Source organism: Canis aureus, chromosome 3, assembly GCF_053574225.1.
Source record: "Canis aureus isolate CA01 chromosome 3, VMU_Caureus_v.1.0, whole genome shotgun sequence".
In the NCBI taxonomy this organism is placed as follows: Eukaryota; Metazoa; Chordata; class Mammalia; order Carnivora; family Canidae; genus Canis; species Canis aureus.
The window spans coordinates 18911556-18937309 of NC_135613.1; the positions used below are offsets into that span (position 1 = coordinate 18911556).

The 25754-nt window shown below is 41.8% G+C and overlaps 1 protein-coding gene across 7 annotated transcripts in view; it reads left to right on the forward strand.

The window, feature by feature from the left end:
- PLCG2 (phospholipase C gamma 2) overlaps window positions 1–25452 on the forward strand; it is a 174725-nt gene extending 149273 nt beyond the window's left edge. For all 7 annotated transcript variants that reach the window (XM_077890972.1, XM_077890976.1, XM_077890970.1 and 4 more), the window contains 3 exons: window positions 5190–5278; window positions 24120–24304; window positions 25142–25452. In XM_077890972.1, coding sequence (XP_077747098.1) covers window positions 5190–5278; window positions 24120–24304; window positions 25142–25184 — 317 coding nt within the window. In that variant the 3' untranslated portion in view covers window positions 25185–25452. The remainder of the gene's footprint in view (window positions 1–5189; window positions 5279–24119; window positions 24305–25141) is intronic.
- The last annotated feature ends 302 nt before the right edge of the window (window positions 25453–25754 follow it).

The following is a 25754-nucleotide window of genomic DNA, read 5'->3' on the forward strand; positions in this document are numbered from 1 at the left end:
ACTTCTTCCAGTTGTTGTGATTTTTCTTCTGTGCTGAACAAAACCCCTTCCTGCCTCGAGGAGGGCCATTTTGTGTCAGCCTACTGCCACGCCAAGCTGAGATGTATGATCAGCTATCTTATGAACAAAGAAACCAGAGAGCCTGGGTAGCTCAGTTGGTAAAGCGCCTGCCTTCAGCTCAGGTCATGATCTTGGGGTCCTGGGATCAAGCCCCATGTTGGGCTCCATTCTCTGTGGGGAGTCTCCTTCTCCCTCTGGCACACACTCATGCTCTCTCTCAAATAAAATTTTTTTAATGTATTTTTTTATTGGAGTTCGATTTGCCAACATATAGTATAACACCCAGTGCTCATCCCATCAAGTGCCCTCCTCAGTGCCCGTCACCCAGTTAGCCCCATCCCCCAACCCGCCTCCCCTTCCACTATCCCTTGTTCATTTCCTAGAGTTAGGAATCTCTCATGTTTTGTCACCCTCTCTAATCAAATAAATAAAATCTTAAAAAAAAAATTAAGTCTCATCCCCCACAATGCAGTGAGATAGACCCCCAGAGAGGGGATTCAGGATGCATGAGCTTAGTGCTGCTTTGTAAATGTGGCTGCCTTCATCTTCTCTCTTGCTGCATTATGTGTAACGTTTGACAAACCTTCACCCAATGCTGAATCCCTTTTCCCCCTTCCTTAGTATTGCTGAGGCATGACACACAAGATCATAGATCCTTCTGGAGTCCTCATAGGTCACTGTTCCCCGAGGATCATTTTTCAAGAGAAACCAATCACTCATTTTCATGATTATACACCGATATAGTCTTTTTTTCTTGATGTCGTTTGGAAACCTTGTGTCTTGTTTTCTTTTCTTCTTCTTTTTTTTTTTTTTTTTAACTTGAAACACATCAGATATTCCCTAAGTTTCTACCTTTCTTAATATCATAAGTCTGAGCATTTCCAGCACCTGCCTAACAGGGCATGTGTTTAGAGACTACAGGTCCTTGGGCTTGTGCCCAGGCTTCCCCTGGGGAGGGTCTGGGAGGGTGTAGGTTTATTAGCCAGCTCCTCAGCTGGCACTGCAAGAGGATGGAGCTCCACGCCTCATCTTATCACCCGGGAAACGAATTCCTAAGCAAAGGAGTAGATGAAGAACTTTAGAAACAGCCGTCCTCATAATTTTCTCTTAAGTATTCACCTGTAAGTCACTGAAGTCTGATCCTTGGTTCACCTGTCCACTCTGTCAGCTAATTTATTTTTTTAAAGATTTTATTTATTCATGAGAGACAGAGAGAGAGAGGCAGAGACACAGGCAGAGGGAGAAGCAGGCTCCATGCAGGGAGCGCAAAGCGGGACTCGATCCTAGGTCTCCAGGATCACGGCCTGGGCTGAAGGCGGTGCTAAACCGCTGAGCCACCCGGGCTGCCCATCTGTCAGCTGCTTTAAACCCAGCAAGGAAGCTGCAGTTTCATCATGTGCCCTTTTAGAATACCAAATAAATAAAGCTTAGGAGAGATTTCTTTTTATGGTAACGATGTTTGTTCTTAACCCACGTCCTCTGGACTCATCGTGTGCAGACAGGCAGCTCTGCTTTCATGATCTGGTTACCGTGTCCTCTTGAAGGACAAGCGATGGGAGTTTTGTGGTTGCTTCCAATGCCTGAGAGCAAGATCAGAGTTGATGAACCTTTCCCCTTCCCCTTACCTTACCAGCCACCAAATTGTGTCTGTTCATCTAGAAAATGCTAGGAGTTAGCTTGGAGAGATTTGAAATACAAAGAGCAGGGGCGCCTCAGTGGCTTGGTCGGTGAAGTGTCTGCCTTGGGTTCAGGTCCTGATCCCAGGGTCCCCCTCGTTGGGCTCCCTGCATGCAGGGAACGTGCTTCTTCCTTTCCTCTTTCTCATGCTTTCTCTCTCTCAAATAAAATCTTTAAAAAACACACAAAGAGCAGATTATCAGAGATGATGAAAAATGTGGCCTTCCTGCAGCTGTGAGCATGGTCAGTAAGGACCTTGTCTTGCTCTTGTGCCACTTCCAGCAAAGCCAGGCACATCCATATTCAGAGAAGGGATGAAATGAACAATCCCCTTGTGCATGAGGCATTGGGGACCTTCTGAACTCACAGATAGACTCTGCCCATTGTCATTAGGGATGCACTTAAGCTTTGGAGGCAGATGGAGCTCAGAAAGGAAGGAAAACATCATTTATTGTGTTCTGTGCCTTAAACGCTTTAATCCTTGCAACAATCCTGTGAAAGATTTTATCATCTCTGCTTTTTAAAACATGAGCACTTTGGGGCCTAGAGACATTAATTACCTTGCTCAAGGTCACACACCTGCAGGACCAGAGCTGGGCTACAGCCCCAGGAATGTGTGACCGTACACCCCACGTTTTTCTACCCCACAGGCCTCCCGTACTCCAAATAAGCCAAAATACTAAGTGTGCTGCAAAAGAGGTGTCTGCTTCCCTTTCGTCTGTGACACAACCCAAACCAACAAGGATAAAACAGAAGCAAACTGTTTCTGGTAAAATTGGGAAACACCTCTCCACACTAACCCCAAGATGCGTGAAGGCTGCTCACAACATGAGGCCTGGCCACTGAAAGGAGGGATGTGGGGATGGAGCTCACTTCTCCAAATCTGGAGCCACCTGCTGAGTGTCAGTTCTCAGCCAAAGGGCACTGCCATGTCCTTAGAGCACGGGGACTACCTGATAGTCTTCCCAGTACCATGGAGCGCTCAGCAGTCCAGTACATTCTGACAGCCCATCAGTACCTAGATGACTTCTTCCAGTGTCCACAGACCAGCTCTTAGAGATGTAGAATCTCAGCCCCACCCCAGGCCCTAATTCAAATCTGCATTTTAATAAGATTTCCCTGACATCAAACCTGGAAGAGCTGAGGCTAGACTGCAGGAATGCTGTAGGTCTCCATGCAAAAAACAAGCCAGAAAACCAAGAAAAATCACATCACCTGGAAGGGGAGAACAGGTCAGAAAACCTCACAAGTCACAGAAGGCAACATCCACAAAATCCTCCAGGGAAAAGTCTGGGCTGAGAGTTTTATACCCAGACGATCACTCAAATGTAAAATCAAAGAACAGATGTGTTAGAGTATGTGCCATCCGAGGTCATAGTGAAGAAAATGAGAGGCCAAGTTTAGCTAACAAAGACACTGGTAGAGGGACGCTTGGGTGGCTCAGCAGTTGAGCGTCTGCCTTTGGCCCGGGGTGTGATCCTGGAGACCCGGGATCAAGTCCCACATCAGGCTCCCTGCATGGAGCCTGCTTCTCCCTCTGCCTGTGTCTCTGTCTCTTTCTCTCTGTGTCTCTCATGAATAAATAAATAAAATCTTAAAAAAAAAAAACACACTGATAGAGAAGTCCAGTAAAAAGGTGGTGAGCACTGGACATCTGAAATTGACACACAATGAAATGCACAAATTTTAAATCGGAAGAGCCCTGTCCACAAGTATTGAACTCCAGTTCATGAGATCCCTGCTGACGTATGCAGGGGGACGTGTACAGATGTCTTCACCTCCTTTTGAAATATATATACATACACCTGTATATTGGATGGAGAGTTGGGTACATGTGATTAAGAAAATGTAGTAAAAGGTTGATGGTAGGGATCTAGGTGGCCAGTATACAAGTGTTCCCTGAATATTACCTTCACTCTGCTGTAGGTGTGGAAACGTTATAGCCAAGTCTCCCTTTGTGGAAGAGTTATGGTTACAAAATGAAATACAATACAGCTCACCCTTGAACATTGTGGGGGTTGAGGGTGTCCATCCCTCAAGCAGTCAAAAAGCCACCTGTGATTTTTGACTCCCCCAAAACCTAACAGCCTATTGTTGACTAAGAAGCCTTGTAACAGTTAACACATACTTTGTATTTTATACCGTCTCCATAAAAGTGAGCTGGAGAACATGTTAAGAAAATACATGTACAGTACTATGCTTATGGGAAAAAAGTCTGTGTGTACAGTGGACCCGCACAGTTCAAACCTGTGTTGCTCAAGGGTCAACCGTATTATTTATACACAATATCCTGTAGAGATGATAATACAGCTTACCCAAATTAGGGGAAAGAAGGAGAGAGGAGGGGTAGGCTTGCAATCTGTGCATTGACTTCCTTACCTTAAGCAGTGGGAAGGGCGAGAGGGATTAGTCATACTAATAAATTCTGTTAAAGTTTCTCCAAGAGAAGTCAGAAGAATAATAGGAGAAGCCAGAACATGGATGGTGGAAGACACAGAGGAAACAGTGGGAGTGCCCTGAGGCAGGCATTGCTTGTCCTGGAGAATCAGAAGATAGAATGCAAATAAGAAGCTTTTGAGAGGAACTGGGGTCATATCATCTCCAAGATACGTTAAATTCCATATGGTTTGGACTGCTTGCGTTAGGGTACCATCGTTAGTGACTTAAAAGAAACCTAAGACTGTATCTTGGGAAGATACTGTTAAAAGTGATGCCTTCTGGAAGAAGGGATTTTGAATGAGTAGGAACAAGACTTTAATTTTACTTCATATTTGTTTAGACTAAATTAAAACAAGCAAACTAACCAGCCTTTGAGATGTGTTGTCTTAAACCTTACTTAATAGGGGAAAAATCACCTCTACTTGAACACTCCCCTCTAAATAATAAGAAACACTTAAATGAGTGTCCTAATTATAAATGGAGAAAGGCTTTCAAAGGAAGATCAATAGTGCTATGGACTGCCAAGGGAAAGATTTCCTCCTATTGGAAATCTTTAAGGATGAAACACCCTCCCTCCCCCACCCCCCATCCTATGCTTTGTAAAGGCAGACATAAAGGAGGGGATGCAAGGGTGCATTACTCCTTTGAGTCTTTTGGCCTCCGGAGTCAATTGTGACTTTTGGCCTTAAGGAATTGAACCACAGCTGCAGTCCCTCTAAATGTGTGATGTTCTGTAGGTTTTGATTTTTTTCAAGTGAATCATTTTCATGTCTACACGGCCGCTATTTTTAACTCCACTTCTCTTTGTGGGCTTGTCATTCAGGGTTGCATTCTGGAGCCCCTCTCCCTAGCCATCAGGATGGGACTTCTGGTTTCTAGAAAGTCAGCCCCCAGCGTAGGTCACTGATTTACCTGCTCCTGGCACTGGACATGTGATCCCCGGGTACCCCCACGAAAGCTAAGGTCTGACATTAATGGCCTGTCTTTTGCCTTGTCTTTACATTCTGCTGCAGGATTCAGATCTGTTCCTCTGAAGAACGGGTACAGTGAAGACATTGAGCTGGCTTCCCTCCTGGTTTTCTGTGAGATGCAGCCAGTCCTGGTGAGTAAAGACACCCCAGTTGGGGTTTTCAGAGCTGTGTCTGCTGGTGGGGTGGAAATGTCCTCTGGGTACAGTTGTCTGGACTTAAACCCATTGGGAATTATCAAGTCAGACTTGACACATCATAGGAGAATTCCTCAGCTGTCCCAGGTTTTTCCTTCCAGCATTTCTTCCTTCTCAGAGAATGCTATACGATTCCTTGAGTAGGTCATATATTTGGAAAGGGTGAGGCTGTTTGGAAGTTCCTTATGGTTTCCTTGCAGCAAGTAGAGTTGGGCAAGATAATGCTTTTCTAGAGAAGCTCACCTTTCCTATTTGCTCCCCCACTCCCCTCATTGGTCTCGAGAGTCCCTTCAGAAGGGCCGAGAGCATCCACCAAGGTCTTGTCATGGCCTATGCTGGGGAAGGATGTTCACAGGGAGGGGCACTACTTTTGTCATCTCGGCTACTGGAAGAGCCTACCACTGTGGTCCTTTCGTTTTGTCAAGTCCTTGAAGATGCATGGTCTCTCCTTAGACTAACCAGTTTGGGGAGGGTTGGTGAGAAGGGCTTGGCCTTAGTGAATGCAGCATCAAGCTGGGATAGTTCATGTCTCGGGTTGGTAGGAGGATATCTGGATAAGTGATTTCAGAGCTTCACAATCCTCTTGATAGCCTCTCCCATAGAATGAAACCCACTTGGCATGTGTTTTTGTAAGATCCCATGATGCAGCCAATTCATTCTCCCAAGATCTTTCCATTTCCCTAACACAAAACTTAGCATGGGCTGAGTGAGTCCCACCCCACTTATCTTTGGTCACCCCACTTATCTTTGGAGAACCTAGAAAAACCATGGTTCTGGGCCCCAGCGTGCTGATGTGGGCTTGGTCAGTGCCCCTGGAAATGCATCTTCTTTTCTCTTCCTGGTCGTTCTCTGGGCAGAGAAATCACAGCCTCTAACTTGTTTTGGCTGTAAGAACTAAACGGGGATTTGGAAGTTGCTTATTTGGCAACTTCCAGAATAAAGCTGAGAACCATCCAATGGGGAAGGGAGATGGCAGGGGTGGAGATGCCTTTTCACAGCTGTCACCATAGTCCATGCAGTAAAAATTCATGGCCTCAGAGGAGAGAACATTAGGCTTTTCTGCAGAGCTGTCTGCCTTACATTTAGTTTTAGCAATCTTGATAGTTTTCTACTTCACAGAATTTATAAACATGGAAATGGAGGAGGGTGCAAAGCTAAGGAGGGACCGACAAAGCAGCAAAAGTAGGAAGCGGACACATAAAAGGCACAGTAGTTAGGGGGTCAGAGAACCTCAGTGACAGCCCGAGGGATCACTGGTGTTGGTATAAAATAGGCTCCTGATGACAATTGTGTCTTGAAAGGATCAGGTGATGGATAATGCAGTTTTCCATTTTGAAACAAATTTTACTTGTCAATGCTTTAGACTAGGTCAAAATAAATGTTTCCATATGAACTTTATAGTGTTCACTTGAACCTGTAATTATGGATTAAAAAAAAAAATCACTCTTTGTGGTTCTTACTGTGATAGTAGTGCTTGGTCCTGAAAGGACAACTGACCTAGTAATCAAGTCCTTACTTAGAATGCCCAAGGCTTAATTACATGGCTCTTTTGTCAATTTATCACTAGTAAGACAGAGTCCTTTAAACAAGTCCATTAAAAAGACCTTGGCCAGAATACATTATTTTATATAATGGTTAAATGTACACGTGCATGTACACACAGCCCAGACTGTGCAAATTAGAATTTTATAATTTCTGAGAAGAGACGAGGAGGTAAAGTTAGCATTTGGTCTGATTCCTTCTCTCTCTAGGCCAGTGCTTCTTTATGGAAGTGTAAGAAAAATAATACAAATCTGTGTGTCTAGTTTCTTTTTAAAATTTTGGTATTCTTCATATTTGGGACCGGATTGTCCCTTGCAGCGGGGGGGGGGGGGGGGGGGGCTGTCCCCTGCATTTGGAATGTGGAGCAGCATCCCTGCCCCCTGTGTAACAACCAGACTATCTTCAGACATTGTTCAATGTCCCTTGGTTGGCAAAATTGCATTAAGCGAAATTATAAACACTTTTCATACTGTTAATCTAATTTATTAGCATTTAAATGATGGGCAGGTTTTTCCATGGAGCGAACTGACCACTATTCTCCCGAGTTGAGCATTCATGAAATCTATTTACAAATAAGGCTTTCGTGAAATTCTTCATGTGATTATTATTTTCCTCCTTTAATTCAGAGTTATTTTCTTAGGATTGATTCCCAGATATGGAATCAGTTTTATTTATTTTTTAAAGATCTTATTTATTTGAGAGAGAGAACAGCATGAGCAGGGCGGGGGAGAGGCAGGGCAGAGGGAGAAGCAGGCTCCCTACAGGGAGCCCCAACATGAGTCTGATCCCAGGACCCCGGGATCACGAGCAGAACCGAAGGCAGACCCTTCACCGACTGAGCAGTTTATTTCGCAGGATGGCAAACCTGTAAAACTTGGAATCAGTAAGCTCGAAGACCCCTGGCTTAGTCAAGGATCTGTGATTCTGTTGCTGGGGGAAGGGGAACCAGCCCCATCCTGTCTGTGTACATAAAGGCCATCTGCAGACATTTCCTGGAAAAATGATATGATAAACTTGGTTTGAGATGGTGGTGGGACCCTATTGGTCTAGACATTGCTCTGCAAAGCTGTTGTAAACAACTTGGAAACATTAGAAATAACTTGGCAATACCAGCAGCAGAGAAACTTCTTAGTATATTTAAAGGAAAATATATTTATCTCAATTTGACTCCATGCAGGGAAGCTTCCTGTACGGGTGCTGTTTGGGACCTCACGGTAGAGCATGGCAAGGAGTGGGGGCAGGGCTTGGGGTGCCAGGGGAGTGTTAACTTGCCCAGATCTGCACTCTGAAGGGGTTTTGGCAGGAAAGGTGTCTGAGTTATGTGCAAATCTCATTTCAGCTGATGGTTTTTTAAGCTTTCATTCCACATCTGTCACCTGGTTCTCAGGCATTCACAGGTGCCATTTGGTGTGACAAGGAGTCTCTAGGGGGGCTGAGCTGGGGGGTGGGCTAGACCCCAGCTTTCTCCTTGCCCAAAGTCAAACCTTGTTTCATTTACTACTGTATCTCCTGTCATGCTAGGGAGAGACTGGTAAATAGCTTCACAAAAGACTGAGCCAGGGATTGATCCAGTGAGGGCTGGTTGGAACTTCAGGCTCCAGAAAACTCTCAATGAGCACTTCAAGCTGCTTCTGAAGAAGCCATTGATACATCACAATTGCTTTATCAATGCTCAGTCCTCTGCTCTGTTAGCTGTATATAGGGTGTACCAAAAAAAAATCCTTTCAACACTTTTATTACCTCCTACTCTTGACAAGTTGTAAAACGAAGGAAGGGAGGGGGTTGAAAAAAAAATCCCTATAAGCTACCTGCCTATAGCCACGGTTAGCATTTTGGCCTATTTCCTTTCATAGAATATGCATGCACATGTGCCCTTTATCTGCATCACAGATGACTTGAAGCATTTTTCTATGTTAGGATTTTCAAAGCCATCAATGCCTGTTTCATCAGATAAGGGTCCCTCGTTCCTTCACTCAGCCATTCTCCAGGTGATGGACAATTAGGGTGTTTGTACTTTTTTTATTCTATGAATAATGAAGGTCTTCATATAACCTTTTTTGATTAAAAATTATTTCCTAGGGCTTGATATTTAGTAATGGAATACTAAATAAGAAAGAAAGAAAGAAAGAAAGAAAGAAAGAAAGAAAGAAAGAAAGAAAGGAAAGAAAGGAAAGAAAGGAAAGAAAGAGGGAGGGAGGGAGGGAGGGAGGAATGAATCCTACATCTTTTTGAAAGCATATTGAATTGTTCTCTGAAAGTAGTTTAAGTTGATGTATTTTATCCAGCCTTGCTGTTAATTGAAAAGGGTTTCCACTCAAATGATTTAAACTTGTGAGATTCAGAAGAATGGGACAGGAGAAAGTATGAAAACATGAATATTTATCCTAATCATCAATGGGCAAAGCTGGCAGTACCTGGGATCTTGTGAGTACTGATCCTACAGACAGATGGTACTGGGTGGGAGCTAAGGAGTGGAAAGACCAGAATGCTGTGGTTCCCAGTGAGGGCTCGGCCGGAAGACATGTGTGAATCCCTCTGCAGAAGGGCTAGGTAGCCCATACTCTAAGACCCAGGATGGGGAGCCATACCCTGAGGCTGAGCTGGTCCTGGTTTTGGAAGATGGTGAAGATTGCCTTACGGTTGGGAAGACCCTCCTTATGCCTCAGCAGCTAGCGTTTGCCAGTTTGACCTCAAGGAGCAGAAATTTCTGTGTCTGCCACAAAGCTCCAACAACTTGATGTGACCATGAGCATGAAGTGGAAAAGGAAAAAAAAAAGCTGGCACACGGCAGTAAGAGGAAGATAGACCCACATGGACTCCTGGTACAAGTGGCCGGCAGTTGAAGTTGAGCCATTGGAAGCATCCAAAGAAGAACCCTAACATATAGATCATAAAAACTTTCAAGGGTATCTAAGTAGAGTACTGAAAAGGGCTTTTGGAATTTGAAACAAAAACCTGATTTCTTGAATTAAAAAATGTAACATATATGCAGAGACCTGCATCAGTGACCCAACATATAACATGGAAGAAATGTCTCACAATCCAGAGCAATACCACCATGAAGTGGGCTCAGAGAACAGATTCAAAGGACCTACATGCAAGCATGTCCCCAAGAACAGAGTGGAACAGATGGGTGGGGAGCTATTAATGGAAGTTAATAGAGGGAACTTTCTCTTATTTGCTGCTCGAGAGGGTATACTTGATTCCTGGAAGGGATGAACAGAAAACACACCACATTCCAAAAGTTGTGGTCTAGTACAGGCAAACCTTGTTTTACTGGGCTCTGTAGGTACTGCATTTTTTACAGATTGAAAGTTTGTGGCAACCCTGTGTTGAGCAAGGGTAGTGGGCACCATTTTTCCAAAAGTATTTGCTCACTTCCTATCTCTGCTACTTTTTGGTAAAACTTTTATTATGGGGGTCTTTGATATTACTGTTTTAGTTGTCTTGGAGCATCAAGGACCACACCCATATAAGACAGCAGACTTAAATGTAGTGTGTGTTCTGACTGCCATTCCCTTATCTCTTTCCCTGACACACAGTATACTTCAGTTAGGCCAGCTGATAACCCTACAGTGGCCTTTACATGCTCAAGTGAAAGGAGTCCGTGGATGGGGCAAACTTTACTGTTATTTTTAAAAATTGCCATAGCTACCCCCAAACTTCAGTAGCCACCACACTGATAGTAAGATTGAAGACCCTCCACCAACAAAAAGATTGACTTGCTGAAACCTCAGATAATGGTGATCATTTTTTGACAACAAAGTATTTTTATGTTTTAAAGATTTTACTATCTGTTAGAGAGCGCACATGCATGAGCAAGGGGGGAGGGTAAAGAGAGGGAGAAGCAGGCTCCCCACTGAGCAGGGAGCCCAATGCGGGACTTGATCCTAGGAGCCAGAGACCATGACCCGAGCCAAAGGCAGATGCTTAACCAACTAAGCCACCCAGGTGCGCCAACAACAAAGTATTTTTAAATTAAGGTATGCGCATTGGTTTTTAGACATACTGTTATTGCACACTAAATGGATGACTTATGTATGGTGTAAACCTAACTTTTTTAAGCAGTGGGAAAACAAAAATTTTTTTTGACTCAATCTGTTGTGATATTTGCTTTATTTGGGTGGTCTGGAAGCCAACCCAGAATATCTGAAGTGTGCCTGCAAAACTTCTGAATTCCAAGGATAAATAAAAAGCTAGACCTGCCAACATACTAAGTTATCTACTAAGAAAACAAAGCTAACATCAGACTTGTCCTCTTCAGCACTGGAAAGACTAAAGAACTCAGTCTCCAGCCACCCACATGTCAAGGCAACAGAAATGTATTTGTGGACATGCAGGATTTTAGATAAGCACCCTACTCTACAGAAATGTCAGGAGAGTGCTGGAAACAATGTTCTAGGTGGATAGATGAAGAAGGGGAAATAGTACAGTTATATTTTATAATATAAGTCTGATTAAGATTTTGTGATCTTAAGCAGAAGAATCTCTGAAACAAAAATACACTATGAAAAGTTTTGTACTAGTCTGGAATTGAAAATAATTATCAGCAAAACCCTGGAGCTGAGAGGTAAAACAGAGGTGTCAGAGGTGTCCTAAATAGTTTTGACTTGGGTGCTTGCTTTGGCAGCACATACTAAAAAAAAAAAAAAAAAAACTTTTGACTTGGCTGCCTGGGAGTTCAGTTGGCAAATAAGCATCCTGCAAGTAGAGAGCTAATTGTGATACTTTGAGGTGAAAAGAAAATGTCTGCTTAACAGAAACTTGACTGGAAGTAAAAATAAGGAACAAAAGAAGAAATTAAAAATGGATAGTAATCAAAATGGAAGGGACAGAACATATTTGATTTAGTGAATGGGCTGAATTCTATCAGAAAAGCAAAAAAAAAAAAAAAAAAAAGAAAAAGAAAAAGAAAATCTAACTGCAATGTTTACAAGAAGTAAGCCTATAAGCCTAAAACCAATGGGGTATCCTGTGAGCAATGAAAGATTACAATCCCCATCCCCAAAGAATGGAAGAAATTGGGAAGAAAAAATTAATCTCAAAGTATGAACTAAGATCAAAAGTATCAAAGATCATTAAAATCCATACAGAACGATAATTTGGTTTACAAAGGGATGAAAGAGGCCTAGCAGTTTAATTAGGACGAAGCATAATACCTAAATCTATAAAACAAAAGATTACTTGCTAAAAACAAATAAAATCAGCAAGGACAGATAATCAAGCTAATAGTAACAGGCTTGATTTAAGAGCGAAATGCCTTTGTGTCCTACCAGTGGATAATATACACTGTTTCCTTCTGTTTCTCAGAATCTTTATAAACTTGATTGCATAATTGGTTGCAAAAACAACTTTAATACATTTTAAAGTAGAAGGATTTCATAAGTTGGTAAGATTTGGAAGATAATAAAAGGGCCCAAAAAGGGCACCTGGGTGGCTCAGTCAGCTAAGTGTCTGCCTTCGGCTCCGGTCATATCTCAGAGTCCTGGGATCTCATCCCTAGTTGGGCTTCCTGCTCAGCCAGGAGTCTGCTTCTCCCTCTGACTCTCCCCCTGCTTGTGCTTGCTTGCTCACTCTCTCTCCCTCTCTCCCTCTCCCCACCCCCCTCTCAAAGAAATAAAATGTTTTTTAGAAAGCCCAAATGTTCGCTTTTAGAAAAGAAATTCCTAGATAAAACAAATGAAAACAATTACCCAAACAGCAGTAAAATATTTATGCCATTAACTATATTTAGAAGAGGAAAGTGCTTGCCTTAAAACCAGAGAAGACTTGCACTAACTGTTCATCATAGAAGTTTTTTGAACACTGGTAAAATAGGAACAAAATAAAGCCAACTGAATAAAATATAAAACGCAGAAGAAAAAACAAATGCTGATGCATTAAGATCCATTAAATAAACTTCTTGTCTGCTTAATGAAAGAAAGAGCAGAAACAAGAGTGAACATTGAGAAGGAGAGTGAACCCCAAAATAAGATACATTTATAAACTAGGGCAAATGAATGATTGCCTTGAAGAATGTACATGGGTGAAAATTGTTTTAAAAAGCAGCAGAGAACTCACAAATCCTATATCACTACAACACCTATTAGGTAAAACAGGTATTAGATCTGGATGGTTTTTTTTTTTGAAAGATTTTATTTATTCATCAGAGACACACAGAGAGAGGCAGAGACATAGGCAGAGGGAGAACCAGGCTCCCTGTGGGGATCTCCATGAGGGGCTTGATTCGAGGACCCTGGGATCACGACCTGAGCCAAGGGCAGACGCTCAACCACTGAGCGACCCAGGTGCCCCAGATCTGGATTTTTTTTTATTTTTTTATTTATTCATGAGAAACCGAGAGAGAGAGAGAGAGAGAGAGAGGCAGAGACACAGGCAGAGGGAAAAGCAGGCTCCATGCAGGGAGCCTGACGTGGGACTTGATCCCAGGTCTCCAGGATCAGGCCCTGGATTGAAGGCGGCACTAAACCGCTGAGCCACCTGGGCTGCCCAGGTCTGGATGTTTTATAGCTAAGATCTACCTGGATTTAAAGAACGTAATTCTAATGTTAATCCATTGAGGTCAATAGAAAAATGGAAATGCTCCATTAATGTCTTGAAGCTATAGAATTGTATCAATTTTTTTCACTTTTTTATTTAAATTCAATTTGCCAATATATATATACACCCAGTGTTCATCATACCACGTGCCCTTCTTAATGCCCATCACTCAGTTACCCCATCCCCTCACCCACCTCTCCTTCTGCAATCCTTTGTTTTCCAGAGTCAGGAGTCTCATGGTTTGTCTTCCTTTCTGATCTTTCCCCAATCAGTTTCCCCCTCTTCCCTTATGGTCCTTTCCACTATTTCTTATATTCCACATGTGAGTGAAAAGTGCACCTCTACCTCTTCTTCCCCTCATAGAGTCTTAGATAATTCTTAAAAAAAAAAAAAAAAAAAAAAAAAAAAAGTCATTTCCATCTATTTTCTAGAACAATATATTACAAGTGAGTAGTTACTCCAATAATGCAAGGATGGTTTGGCAACAGTTTGAGTGGCAACACATAAATCACTAAATGCCACAAATGTAACCAGTCAAATGAAATAATTGCATCTCTTCACCACAGTTAATACTGATTATCTCCATTTACAAATAGGGCTATTTATTTAAAGACTCCAGTTTTAAGGAGACTGATTTTTATTTGTCTTTATTATCTTTATTATTTGTATTTATTATCTAACCACTTAGTTCTAGAAAGAATAATTGTAAATGTAGGGTGGGAGGCAGGGACAGAGGAAATGTCACTCATGATATTGATAAAAACTCTAACAACACATTAGTGAAATTTAAATAAGAAAGGCATACAGCTCATTGGGGCGCCTGGCTGGCTCAGTCAGTAGAGCATTGCAGCTCTTGATTTCAGGGTGGTGAATTCAAGCTGGATGTTGGGTGTAGAGATTAAAAATAAAATCTTTTAAAAAAAGGAATATAGCTTATAGCCACCACCTGAATCAGTAGAAATCTATACTAACCCTTCCAGAAATTAATGTTTGGGAATCAGAGATATCAATATAAAATCACTTTGAAGTGTGTGTGTGTGTGTATATATATATATATATATACACACACACACACACACACATTGATATATATACAGTCTTACAGATAAATACAGAAATAAATGCATGTTTGCATTGGAAGACATAGCTCTTCTTTTTTTTTTTTTTTTTTTTTGACATAGCTCTTCTTTATAGAAGAATTCCAAATAATAAATGTATAAAGGAATGAGAAATAATCACCATTCCAACACCACATTAATAACTGCTACAGGTATGATCTAATAATGGATGCTAAACTTCTATTAATAATGAAAGTTTCAGGAGACATAGGATGTCTGCATAGTCTCAAAGTATCCTCCTTCAAGAAATGAATTGGAAATCAGTGTTACCATCAGTAATAAGATGTGTTGACATCATGTACCTCCTGAGAAGGCAACACCACTTCTATGACATTCTTGCCAAAGCTGCGTAATGCCAAACAAATCCTGGGAAAACACCAAACCCAAATAGTAGGACATAGTACTGAATTACTGGCTAAATTCTATAAAAGTGTGAAGGTCATAAAAGGTCAGAAGTTGGAGGAAGTGTCACAGATCGGAAGACTCTAAGGAGACACAGCAACTCCAGGCAATGTGGGATCTTGGCACAGAACAAGGACACTGGTGGGAAAACTAAGTAGAACATGTAAACTTCTTAGTTTAGATAATTGCACTATGATTGTGTAGGATATTAACCTTGGGGAGTGAGGATGATGTAGGGAATAGAAGAGCTCTCTGTACTAATGTTGTAACTTTTCTGTAAGTTTAAAATTTTATCATAAAAAAATTAAAGCATCAGCATTGTTTCTGAAAAAAGCAAAAAACAAAAAACCCACCCAAAGATACAGAACTCCATAAAGAACTTGTCACAGGCCAGGTGCAGTTTATTAATGAAGATATTCTTCAAGACTTTAAGGACTCTAAATTTTAAAAATACATAGATCCATCTAAAACAAAGGCTTACAACAGAGGATACAAGGGTTCTAAGTGAGAATAATAAAATCACAACATAAACAAATCGATATACTCCAAAATGGTGATAATCATAGGGAAAGATGAGAGAATTAGGGAGAACAGCCAGACCTTTCTCCCTAAAGATAATCCCCAGAAATGGAAAAACCAAGAACTTGCATTTTAAGTTTTGTTGTTGTTGTTCTTTTGAGAACTCTAAGTAATCAAAAGACACTCCCAATTTGAGAAACCAGGATTATGAGGACTGGGGGGATGGTGAACAAGGAGAAGGCTGGGGTATTTTTTTTTTTTTTGGCTAATAATCCTACTAATACTTCCTGACTTTCAACTTTGTGCATATATAATTAACAAAAACCGAAATTAAAAATTAAAACCTAAATAGAAGGAGATGATGCATGGATGGGGAGCATAGGACATTCAAGGACATTTGCTATTAAGGTGATGAGAAAAATGGGCCAGTAGTAGCTGGGTGTGGGCTGGGTGTGGGCTGGGTGTGGGCTGGGTGTTTGCTGCTGATGCAAGTGATTTACTGGGAAGGGGATGATGGTACAGGAGAGGGGACCCTGGGGCCAGCAGGAAAGAAAGGATATGGCACACAGGCCCAGAATGGGCAGATTTCCCGTATAATTCCCTCCTCTGTTCAATTTGAAACAAGAAGCAAGGCCATTAGCTGAAACCAGGAAGGTCTGAGAAGGAGGTGTGAAATAGTCATCTTAAGAGAGCAGGAAAAAGAGTATCTTAGCTAAATACAGTAGGATTATACTGTTTAATGTGCTTCTAGGATAATGCCTTAATATTTTATTTAGGGTTTTTGTCCTGAGAGTCTGTAGTTTTCAGTCAGGTTTTGTTGGGTTGGCTTTTCTCTCTCAGAACTGTGGCACATTTTGAATAGAACTGGAGTATTTACTAACTACACCTAACAGATGTTCAAGACCTCATTTGGGAAACTTTTTGGGCCAGTCATAAGAGCTTTCTCATTTTCTTCTAAGATGAAATGAGTCTCTTTCATTTTTTTTTCTTAGGGGATAATTTTCTATAGTAGGAAATATATATGTATGTCTCTGAAATAAAAATTGGAGATATAAGAGCCTTCTAATGAATACAAATACATATTCATTCTTTTCATTACCATCTTGGTTTTTATTTCGCAATTTCCTGCCATTTCTACGTTTACCTTTGCTGACTCAGTCTGCTTCACTTAGACTTGTTCTTTTTACCACTCCTTGTGTGTGGATATTTAATTCATTTCTTCCCTATCGTTTTTGGGGTGCTAATGAAATGAAGGCTGAAGGCCATATGAAAGGAGGATGATCCAGAGCAAGGTAGGCTTCCTCTCCTGAAACACTCATCAGAAAAAAGGAAATGGCACAGGCCCAGGACTCAGGCCAGTGATCAGCTGCTTGCTGAACAGATTAGGATAAAAGCAGACACAGCTCTGAAGCCAGGATATGTAATATTCTTAAGAACCTAGAGCTCTGAGCAATCACCTTAGCCTTAACCCTTTGCTGGCCCTGCCCCGGGAGTCCTCCATTTAGAACATTCAGAAAAGCACGGGGCACCCAACTGGCTCAGTTGGAAGGGCACGCGATTCTTGATCTCAGAGTCCTGAGTTTGAGCCTCACATTGGGTGTGGAGATTACTTAAATAAGTAAGTAAAAAAAAAAAGAAAAAAGATACCAATATATAGATTCAGAGAGGAAAGAAACCCCATTCAAGATGAGCTTGCACATTAAAATTTTAAAATCCTTGACGAGGGGCACCTCGGTGGCTTAGTGGGTTAGCCGTCTGCCTTCAGCTTCAGTCATGATCTCAGGGTCCTGAGATTGAGCCCTGCATCTGGCTCCCTCCTGAGCAGGGAGTCTGTTTCTCCCTGACCTTGTCTCTGCTGTCTGTCTGTCTCTCTCAATAAATAGAATCTTTAAAAAATAAAATAAAATGCTTGAGGAAAGTATAGCTAACAAATGTAAAAAGGCAAGAGGATTAACCCAGGGAATCTAAAAATAATTTGAAATACTTTTTTTTTAATAAAAAGAATTCAGTAAGTACAGGCATTTAAAAAAGAACCACCCTTTTTACTATTAATTAAGATCATGGAGGAATGAGAGGGCCAATTAGAAATTATGGAAATATAGTTTGAAAAATCTTAACCGCCCCCCCCCCAAAAAAAAAGAAAGAAAGGAAAAATCTTAACCAGTTTTTTTTTTAAACTTAGTAAGTAGGAAGTTTTGGGCTGGATATAGCTAAGGAAAGAATCTGTAAATGTGAAGATTGTGTTGGGGAATTTGCTTTGAAACTGCAAGACTAGATAAAAATATGAAAAGGGTAGGGGAAAAAAAAAAGAACCAGGTACAGAATGTAAAGCTCCAGCATATAAAGTATTTGAAATGATGATGGCTGAAAAATCTCCTGGCATTGAAGAGGCACATGCTCTCCAGCTTTATTTATTTATTTATTTTTTAATTTTTATTTATTTATGATAGTCACAGAGAGAGAGAGAGAGGCAGAGACATAGGCAGAGGGAGGGGCAGGCTCCATGCACCGGGAGCCTGATGTGGGATTCGATCCCGGGTCTCCAGGATCGTGCCCTGGGCCAAAGGCCGGCGCCAAACCGCTGCGCCACCCAGGGATCCCGCTCTCCAGCTTTAAACAGCAGCAGTGTTAAGTGTAGATGCACATAAAGCTACATTCCATTGAATTGGCCGAATATCAGAATAAAGAGAAAATTATAAAAATGAAGATTACCTCTAAAGGATTCTATGAAGGACTGCAGATCACCAACACTCCCATCTATAGCAACCGCAGCCTGAAGACTAATGGACAGCTTCAAAACACTTAAGACACACAGCTGGAAATCTAGGCATTCTGTATCCTAATAATTGCCATTCAAGAGTGAGGGCAAAATGAAGGTAGTTTTCACGCCTACAGAGATAGATAATTTGGTGCTAAAAAGAACTACCAAAATCCTTACTTATGCAAGAAAGACTATAATGGCAAGAAGCAATGGTGACCAAGGAAATCCGTAAACTCTATTCAATAACAAATAACTGTAGACTTGAAAAAAACTAAATTTTTGTGTGAAAACTCAGATTTGAAAGAAAACCAGGCAATGATGATTCTAAAATTCTAAGAGGGAATGAGGGAGTCTCGATTAGGAAGGATGCACAAGGCAAACAACCTTCTCTTTCTTCCTTTGGCATCACCACAGCTGTTTATAGTTATTCATTAAACTGTATGTTTTGTGTTCTTTCCTGAATGTTCGTTGTGGAATACTGAGGACTGAATTATGGAACATAGCTATAAATGCTTTGGGATTTGGAAAATGAGATAAAGGTCTGCAAGGGTAGAAGCATTTGAATTTTGAACTTAACCTGAACAAAAGTCATTATAAATGAAAGCAACAGAAGTTGTTTTATTCTGGGTAGAGAGAAGGTGAAGAGAGATCATTTGTAGTACAGGATTAAGATTTGAATGCAGTTTCTGTTCTGCTTTATTTTTAATAGGAAGGGAAGCTGGTCTCCTTGGGGAGAAAAGCATACATTTAAGTAGAGTCATTACTGACTTTTCCCCGTGCCTCACTCCATACTGAATAGTCATGAGGACTGTCTGTCTTACCTCCACTCCCTGTGCAAAGACTGTCTTCATTTTCTCCTCAGCACCTTTGCAAGTGGCCAGAATAATCTTCCCCATCGCTCTCCCCACTCTCCAAGGTCAGAGTTCTGTTATCCTGGGGGATGTCCATGATGTGTTGTTAAGTTGATAAGGTGGAGGGAAAATTTGCAGAGCAAGGTGTGGTCTGAGACCATTTTTTATAAAAATAAATGACAGGAGCAACCCATTCATGAATACTGATGCACAGTTTTGTAGTGCTGGAGTCTGTCACTTGAACTACTTCATCAGCAGTAGTAGTCAACAGACTGATCTCTGGAGTAGCCATCTTTTACATAAGTCAGAAGATGGTGGAGTAGGGGTGCCTGGGTGGTCCAGTCAGTTAAGCATCTTCCTTGGGCTCAGGTCGTCATCCCAGCCCCTGGGATGGAGCCCCAAGCCGGGCTCTCTGTTCAGTGGGGAGCCTGCTTCTCCCTCTCCCTCTGCTGCTCCCTCTGCTTGTGTGCTCTTTCTCGCTCCCCCTCTCAAATAAATAAATAAATAAATAAATAAATAAATAAATAAATAAATAAATAAAATCTTAATTAAAAAAAAAAAAAAAGATGGCAGAGTAGGAGGATCCCGAGCTTATCTTCTCCCACGGATACACACAGACAACAACTACATATAATGAAACACACTCTGAAAATGACCTGAAGATTTGCAGAGCAGATTGTCCACAGCTAAGGACCTAAGAAAAAGCCAGAGCAAGAAGGGTCAGAGGGGCAGAAGCAAGGGAACCAGCCCCCCCAGTGCAGTGACCCATACACAGGAGGAATATCACGGGCACAGAGGTGCTCCCCACGGAGCAAGGGAATCAAGTCCCACATAGGAACTCCGAGCCCGGGGGACCCTCACTGCAAAGACGAGCCCTAAATCTGGCTTTGAATTCCAGTGCTGCTGAACTCCAGGAGAGCCACTGGGCTGCAGGAAACAGACTTCATACTCAAAGGGCCATGGTGCTGTATCACTCCATCTGAGGCCCAGCACAGAGGCAGCAGTTTGAAAGCACCTGGATGACACCAGAAGGAGTTATTAATTTTAGGGCATGTGCTGGAGGGTCAGGGATCTGTAGGAGTTTTCTGTACATCCTGCTCGCTGGCAGGATGCTGGGGGCAGGCGGTTCTGACCCTCTCCATCAACTTTGCTAGCACCATTCACCCCACCCAGGCATAAGTGCTGACACCAGAGATATAAAGAATTATAAAATGCTACTACCAAAAATTATACAGCAACAAGTTGGACAACCTAGAAGAAATGGATAGATTCCTAGAAACCTACAGTCTTCCAAAATTGAATAAGAATTTGAACCAATGATCAAAAATCTCACAACAAACAAAAGTTCAGGACCAGAGGGCTTCATAGGTGAATTCTATCAAGCATTTAAAGAAGAGTCAGTAACCTGTCCTTCTCAAATTATTCCAAAAAACAGAAGAGGAAGTAATGCTTCAAAATACATTCTGTGAGGCCAGCATTATCCTGATACCAGAATCAGACATACAGTTAAAAAAGGGAAAAAAAAGGAAATTACACATCAATATCCCTGATAAACATAGATGTAAAATCCTCAACATATTAGCAAAGTAAAAACAACAATAAATTAAAAGCACCATTCACCACCATCAAGGGGACTTACTTCAGGGGTGCAAGAATGATTCATTATCCACAAATCAAAGTATGTATCACATTAATAAAATGAAAGCTAATAATCAATAGGTTCAGGAAAAGTATTTGTCAAAATTCAACATCCATTTATAATAAAAACTCTCAAAGTGGGTGTAGACAGAACATACCTCAAAATAGTAAAGGTCATATATGACAAACACAGAGCTAACATCCGACTCAACAGTGAAAAGCTAAAAGCTTTTCCTCGAAGATCAAGAATGAGACAAGGGTGTCCAGTCTTATTCAACATAGTACTGGAAGTCCCAGCCATAGCCATGAGACATGACAATAAAAGGAACCCAGATTGGTAAGGAAGAAGTAAAACTTTGCAGATAACATATATAGAAAATCTTAAAAACTCCACCAAAAAAAAAAAAGCCATTATAAGTAATAAATGAATTTACAGGATACAAAATTAGTATACAGAAATCTGTCATGTTTCTGCACACTAATAACAAATTAGCAGAAACAGAAATTAAGAAAACATCCTATTTACAGTTGTATCATAAAGAATAAAATAACTAGAAAATTTCATCAAGGAGGTGAAAGACTTGTACTCTGAAAATCCGAAGACACTGTTGAAAGAAACTGAAGATGACACAATTAGGTGAAAAGTTATACCATACTCACAGATGGGAAGAATATTGTTAAAATGTCCATACTACCCACGGTGATCTATGATTTAGTGCAATCCCTATCAAAATCCCAAGAGCATTTTTCACAAAAGTAAAATAGTCCTAAACTTGTATAGAATCACAGAGGAATAGCCTTTGAGCAATTCCTTTTCTCTGAGAAAGCAGTCTTGAGAAAGAGCAAAGCTGAAACAATTCCAAATTTCAAGATATACTACAAAACTGTAGTAGTCAAAACAGTGTGGTACTGGCACAAAAATAGTCACGTAGATCAGTGGAACAGAATGGAGAGTGCAGAAATAAACCCACACTTATGTGGTCAATGAATCTATGACAAAGTAGGCAGTAGCATACAATGGGGAAAAGACAGTCTCTTCAATAAACGCTGTTGGGAAAACCGGACAGCTACATGAAAAAGAATGAAACTGAACTACTTCTTGTACTACACACGAGAATAAACCCAAAATGAATTAAAGACCTAAATGTAAGAACGGAAACCACAGAACTCCTAAAAGAAAACACAGGCAGTAAACTCTTTGAACATTGGCCTTAATAATATATTTCTGGATCTGTCAAAAGCAAAAATAAGCAAGTGGGATTACATCAAACTAAAAAGCTTTTTGCACAGCAAAGGAAATCATCAGCAAAATGAAAAGGTAACCTACTGAATTCATACAGCTCAACATCAGAAAAGAAACCAATCTGATCAAAAAAGAGTCAGAGGACCTGAACATTTTTCCAAAGAAGACATACAGATGGCTGACAGCCATGTGAAAAGATGCCCAAACTCACTAATCAGGGAAATGCAAATCAAAACCACAATGATATCAGCCTCACACCTGTCAGAATGACTAGTATCAAAAAGCAAAAAATAGCACATGTTGGCTAGGGGTGTAGAGAAAAAGAAAACCTCACTCAGTGTTGGTAGGAATGTAAGTTGGTGCAGCCACTGTGGAAACACTATGGAGGTTCCTCAGAAAATTAAAACTAGAAATACCATACAATCCATTAATTCCAGTAATTTACCCACAGAAAATGAAAATACTAATTCAAAAAGATAAGTGCACTCCTATGTTTATTATTGTAGTATTATTTACAATAGCCAAGATATAGAAGCAACCTGTGTCTACTGATAGAGGAACGGATAAAGAAAATGTGGTACATACACAATGGAATGTACCTCAGCCATAAAAAAGAATGAAATCTTGCCATTTGCAGCAACATGGATGGACCTAGAAGGTATTATGTTACATGAAATAAGAGAAGGACAAATGCTATAGGATTTCACTTAGATGTAGGATCTAAAAACCAAAACAAATGAACAAAACAGAAATAGACTCAAATACAGAGAACTTGTGGTTGCCAGAGAGGGGATGGGTGGGAGGATGGACAAAACATATGAAGGGGATTAAGAGGAACACACTTCCAGTTATAAGTCATGGGAATGAAAAGTACAGCTTAGGGAATGTATTCAATATTTAAATAACTTTATATGGTAACAGATGGTAACTACACTTATTGCAGTAACCATTTCCTAATGTATATAATTGTCAAGTCACTATGTTGTACAACTGAAATTAATATTGTAGGTCAACTATACTTCAATTTAAAAAATCAGTAGAGTAAAACATCCTCTTTCTCCCATGCTGAAATCCCAACTGCTTATTGTGATAAATTTTTTTTCTTGACATAATGGAGGGAATATTTTGGGTAAGACAACTGCAAAGTTTAAGGGCAGATAGCTTCAGTCATTGCTGGATCCAGGCGCTCACCCAGTGGCTCTATTTCCCTCTCTTTTGACTTCATTCCCAACTTTCTCTACAGGATAGCAAGGGGACCGCTAGCAGCTAGAAACATTCACTGCTCTTTGAACTGATCCCCAAGAAGTATTTTTGTTTCTACCAAGACCACCAACCAAAAGTCCCTTGGAATTGGCCTGGCTTGGGTCACATGCTCACAGGTGGTGGCAGAGGGAGAAAGACACCATTACTGGCTAGAACTAAGTTGTGTGCCATCTGGGGGGTGTAATCTAGGTTACCTTGGTTTTTGAGGGATGGGGTAACAGCTTTGAGATAACAATTTTTATACCGTATGATTCACCCATTTAAAATGCACGATCAATCTTAGAACATTTTCATCACCCCAAAAAAGAAACTCTTGCTCATTAGTTAGGTCCACCCCCCACCCCAGCAACCACTACTTTTCTGTCTCTAGGAATTTACATGTTCTTGACATTTCATATAAATGGAATCAGTGTGTGTGATGTTTTGGAACTGGCTTCTTTAACTTAATGTTTTCAGGGTTCATCCGTGTCATAGTGTGTCATCTTGCCTTTTAGGGTCTCAAAAGACCCGCTGGCTTCTGCTTCCCTCTCTGTCCTCATTTTAGGCTGTTCTCCCCCTTCTCTGTTGTGTTCTACTTTAAAAGCACATAGCTACTTAGACCCTTTGCATTTGGGTAAGGACTAGAAGGTGATGGAGAATGAAAACCCAGATTTAGGCATTAGGATCAGTGGGCAATGCAGTTATCTCAGTGTTTCTCCATAAGGCCACCCTTTATTGTGAACAAGAGTTTTTCAGATCGCTTGCTTTCAGTGGAGTAAATAACTGAGTTTTAGCTTTGGTTAAAATGGGCCCTGTGTTTTGGGGGATAATCCCAGTTGCAAAACTCTCCCGCTCCCCTCACTCACTCTGTGAAGGGACAGAGTCCCACACGGTCCCCTCCTGGTGCTTTTCTCCCCTCCAGGAGAGCGAAGAGGAACTTTATTCCTCCTGTCGCCAGCTGCGAAGGCGGCAGGAAGAGCTCAACAATCAGCTCTTTCTGTACGACACACACCAGAACTTGCGCAACGCCAACCGGGATGCCCTCGTTAAAGAGTTCAATGTCAACGAGAACCAGCTCCAGCTGTACCAGGAGAAGTGCAACCGGAGGTAGGCTGCTCCCCACTCCTGCTTCCCCTGCAAATGCCCAGGTCTCTAGGGACGCCTGCGTGGCTCAGCGGTTGAGCGTCTGCCTTTGGCTCAGGGCGTGATCCAGGATTGAGTCCCGCATCGGGCTCCCTGCATGGAGCCTGTTTCTCCCTCTGCTTGTGTCTCTGTCTCTCTCTCTGTGTCTCTCATGAATAAATAAATAAAATCTTTTTAAAAAATGCCCAGGTCTCGCTCCTGCAGGCAGTAATGTTGGGCCCCCGGGAGCCTGATGTGGGACTTGATCCCCGGACCTGGGGTCGTGCCCTGAGTCAAAGGCAGATGCTCAACCACTGAGCCACCCAGGTGTCCCAAGACCACTACCTTCTAAAGAGCCTGGTCAGGTTCCCCCATCCAGTGGTTCTGGATTGGGGCAGACCTCACCTTCCTCACCCGCAAGGGATGCTTCTGGTTGTACTGCAGAAGTAATGTGGGGTGCCGGGGAGGGGTGGACAGCCACGCCTGCCTAGTGTCCTGCAGTGTGCCAGATAATCCTGCTCAACAGAACTGCCCTGAACCGCCAGAGCAGACTCCAGTGGGAAACCGTGTAGACTCCTTACCCATATGTTCATTTCATCCACACTGCAGCCTGCAGAGCAGCAGTGACCGCAGTGCAATGCCCAGTGAGGAAACAGATTCAGAGAGGTTCCATGTCTTGCCAGGAGGAGCCCACTTGGCCAACCATCAGCCCTCTACCACCCAGCCACGAAGACCCTGCAGAGAGTGGATGAAGTTTATACTATTCGGCACATGGCCCATGTCTGAGCCGAACTCATGATGGTGAAATCTGTTTTGTTGCAGGTTGAGAGAGAAGCGAGTCAGCAACAGCAGGTTTTACTCCTAGAAGCTGGGGTACATGTGTCGGGGTGTCCCACGCGTGTGTGTCTGTGTATAGGAGAAAGTCCTCTCTTCAGACCCTGGATACATGCTCATCCGTGAGGTCATCCTCTCTGCAAGACTGGCATCAAGATGACATTTCTGAAGATCTGACTGGCATGAGTTGGGGTTATTTCCTAATTTTTTTCATCTTGGACAATTTCTTAACTTATATTTTCTATAGAGGATCATAAAAACATGTTCCAAACCTCCTTAATAAAAGCAGTGAAAATCTTGATGAGTTAACCCTCCTGTGCTTGACCCGTACAGTGAACAGCATTCCTTTTCCAGCCTCTAAAGACCCAGGTAACTGACTTCCACGGAGGATGAGCCCCATATGTAAGGAACTAATTCATTAGATTCTGAAAAGGATTTTTACCAAAAGGCAAACGATTCCACAATTAAGGCCATCGGATTTCACCAGGGCCCAAAGAGGAGCCCTGCCCCCAGCTGCCCCGTGTGCCAGGCTTTGCTCCATGGGTGCCACCACTGGCCAGCTGGCTGTCTAGACAGACCTGCAGCCTGTGCCTCAAAGGTG